Consider the following 6,000-nt stretch of genomic DNA (forward strand, 5'->3'; position numbering starts at 1 on the left):
AAAATAAGTTCCCTTCTCATGGGTAGCTTTTGGTCATGTTTTTTCAGTGGTGCTAATTCGTCAAGGACTGCGGCAGTTTTGGGATGTCAATAAAGTCAGTGATTCCACTCAAATGGACTAGACACCTTACCCCACCATGAGGAATTATTAGATTCCTTCCTAATAAGACCTCAAATAGTAAATCGTCTGAACCGGCCATACAGAAAGAGAGAAGGAGGTGGTTGATAATGCATTATAGTTTTGAGTAAACATTATTTTCAATTTTGCTCTCTATCAATTTCCTGACTCATGTCTTTGTCTTAATCATTTCGATTTTGAGGTCACTAAACGAAGGATTGCCTTATTGAAATGGGTTTCCCACTGGCATTTTTGCAAGAGGGAAAGTAATCTCAAAACGCGCTGTCAAAATTGAATAAGTTCGATCTAAGCTTATGAATAGGGGGCCTAACGGATGATTGGTGCACGGAGAATGAAAATCGAAAGGATAAGGAAGGAAAAGATAGTAGAACGGAAAGAGAGTTTGAATGAGGCAGGCATCGAAGCCCCTCCATTCTTTTGACGCTAACTATATGCTTAATTAACACACGCGGAAGTATTTGGGAAGGGAGTAGAATACTAAGGAGAGTAGTCCAATTTTCCTGTATCATAAGATCCAAGAGTTTTTATGCAACGTTGGGTAAATTTTCCAGGTAACTAGTTTTTTCTTACCATAATGATTAAGGTCAAGAAAGTTATTTTTCCATACGAGCTGCATTATATTGAGATGTGTTTTTTCGAAGCTGCAAACGAATGATGTTTCGATACTTGCATCATTTCCATGGTAAACCAAACAAAGTCTAAGCTGGCAAAACTGTTGATACAAACCTAATTTAGGACAAAAATATAGAGTAAAAGATTTGTGAAAACTAGATGTGATCATCAATTTGATTTGCAACTGTTCGTCTCATTACAACAACTAAAAATGAAAACAGTAAAAAAGAATCCGAAACAGCTATACAAGCAGAAAGCGACTTCAGCGATTCACAGGGTTTGGAAGGCCCGTTGGGAGGTACAACTTGTCAAAGATCCTCAACATTCAAACACCCAAGGAGCAAGGAATCGAATTCAAAAACACCTTTGCCGCACCTTATATTGTATCCGCCAAACATCTACCCAAAAGTTATAGGTAAAGGGAAAGATGTCAGTCAGCAGGGAAATAAAAAGAAGTTGCCGAGGTTGTGTTTGGACTATCGACTAAGGGAGGGGAAGGACATAGACAAGGGGATAATGAAGTGAAGAAACTCTATCATGTCATTGGTTTCCCTATCATTTTCCTTTCGCTTGGCAAGTCCCTGCACAAACTCATCCACATACAGCCAGAAGAAACTAACGTTACCACATTGCTATTGCAGGACAAGATATGCATAAATATTTATGAAGGACAACAGGAGAAACAATCTGAAACCTGCTCATTCTTTCCCACTTTCAATGTCGTGTGTAACGGAATCCAAGTTGCTTGTGCTTTGCTTAGTCTCTGACATTTCAACTTCATATGCACTAGTATTCGGAGCATTTTCATTCTCATTTGTCATCAGTCTAAGTCTTGCCAATTGTACAGCACGCAGCTCATATCTGATAAGTACACAATCAAAGTGAGAAACGGTCATTTAATACAGACACGGAGAGAGAGAGAGAGAGAGAGAGAGAGAGAGAGAGAGAGAGATGAAAATTTTACAAATCCCTCAATCCCAGACTGCTTAAAATTTTGATGGGAAAATGATATGAACAGGCAGACCCAAAGCTAGCCTGAGGGTTGGCTAAAATCCAAATAGTCAGAGACATCAAAATCTTCAAACAAAAGATACCATGAAAGCGGTTCTGAAAAAACATTACAGGACACATTCTAACCAGAAAGCTTGTAGCTCCCTTTACCATGCCATACATTGTCTTTTAGTCATATGCCTGTAATACCACTTGAGTTTTCCTGTAGGAGACCAGATAGGGTAGGAGCAGGTTCCACGATCGTGTGCGAGATTGACTTGGTCATCACAAAAGAGAGGTTTAACAATGTTTTTTGCTGTTTAGTTTTATTTTTGTTTTCATGTGTTTGGGCCGTGCCCATTTGTTTGGTCCTGGTTCCTGTTGGGTGTTTGTTGGTGTCTTACCAACTTTGGGTGTTTTTTTTTTTTTTTCTCCTTCTTTGTTTTTTTTAAAAAATTGTGAGGTGAGGTGTAGGTGAGGTACTGCCATTTGTGCATGATACTCCCTGGTGTGTCACTACAGAGTTTCTGTTTTGTATCATTTTTATTAATGATATGGAAACCTTTCTTTGTTGATAAAAAAAAAATGTATTATGACAAATACAATTTCATGTTGAAATGCATAACTCCACTTTTTAGTTGGTGAGCATAACAATGGATGAACTCAAGAAAATTGAGCTCTTCAGTGCAATCTCTATGGAGTTATAATATCCATGCTAGGACTTAACCATTGGGATTTCCTACTCTCTTAGAAGAAAGAGAGGGTCATTAGGAGAGCGGAGCGTGTGAACCATTAGAAATCGGCTTTAAGCTAAAATCCTGCCGAAAGTAAAGCTTAAAGAAAAGGCACCGCAAAATTTGATGTTAGAATTGATTCCTCATCAATGAGTGACAAAATCAATGTCAATTATGTCCATAGACCGAAATATTACCACACCCATCTCTTAATCAGTGTTTGTGAATCCCTGTTCACCAGTTTCGTAATTGGAAATCAACTCCATGATTTTTATGGAGCTTATCAGTTATCAATATACAAGTACTAACTAAAAACTCCGAGACACAAGATAGCATCTACAGAAAAGCAGTCATAAAACAATGTGACTGGTTAAAGCTCCATCTTCGTAGCCTAATCCTCCATGATATAATTCATTTTCACTCTTCTTTTCACCTTATAATAACATAAGGGACAAAAGCTGAAAATACTTAAAACTTACTCAGCAGTATAGTTCTTGACAAGTGTAAAGTACTTTCTCCAAAACTGTCGTTCTTTCATCCGGCCAGGGCACAGTCTAAATCTAAGTTGTGACATTTCCTGAAAAGAAGAAGAAAAACTTGTAAGTGAGATTCTCTGCAAGGTGTAATAATCGTGACTTTGCTGAATAGTACAAGAATGAAACCCACAAGTTAAGACAGCCAATGAAGTTAGAACCAGCTCGTCCCTGAAATGCTATTCTCTAGATACTCAACAAATCTCTCTTGACCTTACGTCATCAATCTCTATGTGAAGATGTAAATCACGTAATACAACTGCCACTAAAGAAATACTAATATTCAGTAGAATCCCATTGTCCTCTTAGTTACATATTTAGAATGGCCCTTCTATTAACAAGAAGAAAAGAATGGGAAAAACCACTTAACAAAATGCCTGGAGATGACCACTCATTGAAGCCAAAGATAACAACCACGCAGCAAATATGCACGTGTGTGTGTGTATCCAAACAGGCCATAAGAAGGTAAAAGCAGAGAGAGAGAGAGAGAGAGAGATCTGATAACTGTGACTTTATTTCTTGACATAGGCATATCCATCCATACCATTCCCCTTTTTAAGATCCGGGAACCCATCATCCTCATTCTATTACTAGTTTCCAATTGAAGCATGCACCTCTTCTCTATTATACACACAACTGCCAAGCTTAATCCAACATGACAACCACTTTCAACAATCGCTGCTCTAATTAGTTTCCCCTCCCCAGATTCCCAAATGCTAAACCTTTAGCGCACTTACTCCTATCCGTGATGAATAAAATTCTTTTACTTTGTGACTAACCTGTCAACCAACAACACCAAACTGCACTCCATGAAGAAACCACCAGCACCAAGATTAGAGGACAGTAGCATCATTAGTCTGGAGACAAATAATGAGGGAAGGTTCGTCTGGACTCATACTTCGTTCCATGAGCAATCTTATGTAGTTCTATGGGTGCTCTTATGACTTGCGAGTAAGGTAGTTTAAGTTTCCCAGCCATCACTGTACCTAACCACATCCAAAGACCACTGCCCAATAGTTACCACGTCGAGACCCGGGCATTAACGTAAAGAGAGACCTGCAATGTTGAACCTTCCACCACCGACTTGTTTAAATTTTATACCTATGCCTTTCAAGTTTCAATTGTCCTATTATCCTATTATTCTTCTATTTTCTCAGCAACGCAAAGAGTTTAAATCTCTTTTGGCTTTTCCAAATGTTTTAGTACTACCCCTTGCCACTCAAATTCACTAAATTCACGAGTATCACCATCAATAAACCTAAAACCTCACAAGCTTATTAACAGACCATACATGTAGACCTTATCTTCATAATTTCCCCAATTTAATGTGCAAATATGCCAAAGCCCCCCAACACACCATCAACTCAAGGAAAATTAAAAAATTTCACATCAATTATCCCTATCTCCTAGAAAAAAACCCCACAACATACAATCAACAAATCCAACAACCCCCAAGGGGTTGGCCCAGTGGTGAAGGCCTGAGACTCGGGGCTTGCTCTCTCCTAAGGCTCGGGTGCTATCAACTCCTTCGGGGCCAGACAACACGGAGCTTTGACCCGCTTTAATTGGGCTCCTAGCAAGTGGGCGGTGGTTCGGGTTTTTAACTCCGACCCGGGAAAAAAAATTGGATTAGTCAAGGTGTACATAAGCCTGGACACCCGAGTTATCAAAAAAAAAAGAAACAAACAAATCCAACTACAATCGAAAAAAGCGAACCAAATTGAGAGATGGGATGAAAAAAAAAACCTTGACTTTGGATAGCACGAGGGTAGCATGGCGTTCTTGCCATTCGGACAGATCCTTCCGAACATTCCCAGCACCAGTCCCGCCATCGCAATTGGCTGCCTCTTCATCTGAAAGCAGTCATATAAAACGTAAGTAGAATACATTCGAAATTATTACGCAATTTCATAGAATTGAAGGTACCTTGAAGGGGGAAGTTCTTGAAGGTTTCGACAGTGAAGGTCTTGATGAAATCGATTAATTGGTCGGTGACTCCTAATAGTTCTTCTTCTGTTTTGTCTCGTTGGGGTTCTTGTTTAGTGATTTGGCCGTTGGCGGAAGAGGGACTGCGTCGAAACCATGAGTAGACATCCATTATCTTCTCTCTCTCTCTCTCTCTCTCGTTCGTGTTCACTCTACTTGCAGCTGCTGGTTTTTCTCAGCAATATCGAGTACGGTGGAACTGAAAACGAACCCAATTGAACAGGGCATTGGTCCGGTTACAAATTGTTCGCCTATGTACAGTCAGCCCTTTTTCTTCCTTTTTTTTTTTCGTTTTGTATTTATTTAATTTTTTTCTACATTTGTAAGTTTTTTTCCAATTTTTTGTGTATTATTCATTCGTCTCAATAACAAAAATCGAAAAAATATAAAATTATGACTGTTACCCAATTTTTTCTAGAAATATCTTACAAAAAGGCTAAAAAGGTTAAGATAATTTTGTACTTTTTCGATTCATATCGTTAAGACGAATCAATATTGAATAAATGCAAAAAAAAAATCAAATAAGAAAAAAAAGCCCAAAAGCGCAGGTAAACAAGGGCTCAATACTGTTCGAGCTAGGCTAAGTTCAAAACTGTTCTAGCTCAAGCTGTCTAGCCAAAATATTCGAACTCGTATTATCGAGTTTTCAAGCTTGATCGTTTACTAAACGAACCTTGCCAGATTTTCATAAAAAAAAGAGTTGCAACTAACTCGGGCTCGGCTCTCAAACTCGTTTGGTACCAAACCCAAAAAGAGCCGACCCCTAATAAAGCTCTGCTAGACAAGTCCAGCTTGCGGGAAAAAAACAGAATGCTGGCAAATTTTGTTGGGGTGGGCTAGTCCAGAGGCTTGCTTTTCAAATCTCATGCCATAGGCCCAGTGGGTTGCTGATGTATTTAGAGCTCGTTCCGCAATGTAAAAAAAAAATTTTTATTTTTTAATAAGACAATTTCAAGTTCAAAAATTATGGGTTTATTGAAATTTAAAAATATGCAATATGGATCTTA

General features: G+C 38.6%; 1 protein-coding gene across 3 annotated transcripts; it reads right to left on the reverse strand.

Annotated features, from left to right (window-relative positions):
- Positions 1 to 895: 895 nt before the first annotated feature.
- On the reverse strand, positions 896 to 5,234 carry LOC131314425 (uncharacterized). 3 transcript variants are annotated; one of them, XM_058343030.1, is made up of 5 exons: positions 4,934 to 5,234; positions 4,754 to 4,860; positions 2,954 to 3,051; positions 1,445 to 1,611; positions 896 to 1,365 (listed from the first exon to the last, which is right to left on the reverse strand). In XM_058343030.1, the coding sequence occupies exons 1-4, from the start codon at positions 5,103 to 5,105 to the stop codon at positions 1,449 to 1,451; spliced, it is 540 nt and encodes a 179-aa protein (XP_058199013.1). In that variant the 5' UTR covers positions 5,106 to 5,234; the 3' UTR covers positions 896 to 1,365; positions 1,445 to 1,448. The 3 variants fall into 3 exon arrangements, with proteins under 3 accessions (XP_058199013.1, XP_058199012.1, XP_058199014.1); XM_058343029.1 differs by having other exon boundaries at positions 896 to 1,331; positions 4,934 to 5,233; XM_058343031.1 differs by having other exon boundaries at positions 896 to 1,611.
- Positions 5,235 to 6,000: the final 766 nt, after the last annotated feature.

Source organism: Rhododendron vialii, chromosome 13a (genome assembly GCF_030253575.1).
Source record: "Rhododendron vialii isolate Sample 1 chromosome 13a, ASM3025357v1".
Lineage (NCBI taxonomy): Eukaryota > Viridiplantae > Streptophyta > Magnoliopsida > Ericales > Ericaceae > Rhododendron > Rhododendron vialii.

Bases quoted from the DNA above. Each gene is read 5' to 3' on its own strand.
- LOC131314425 (XM_058343030.1), bottom strand. From the start codon at position 5,105: ATGGATGTCTACTCATGGTTTCGACGCAGTCCCTCTTCCGCCAACGGC. The intron at 4,861-4,933 runs GTACCTTCAATT...GACTGCTTTCAG, and splicing joins CAAGAACTTCCCCCTTCAAG to ATGAAGAGGCAGCCAATTGC. The intron at 1,612-2,953 runs GTAAGTTTTAAG...TGTACTTATCAG, and splicing joins GTCAAGAACTATACTGCTGA to ATATGAGCTGCGTGCTGTAC.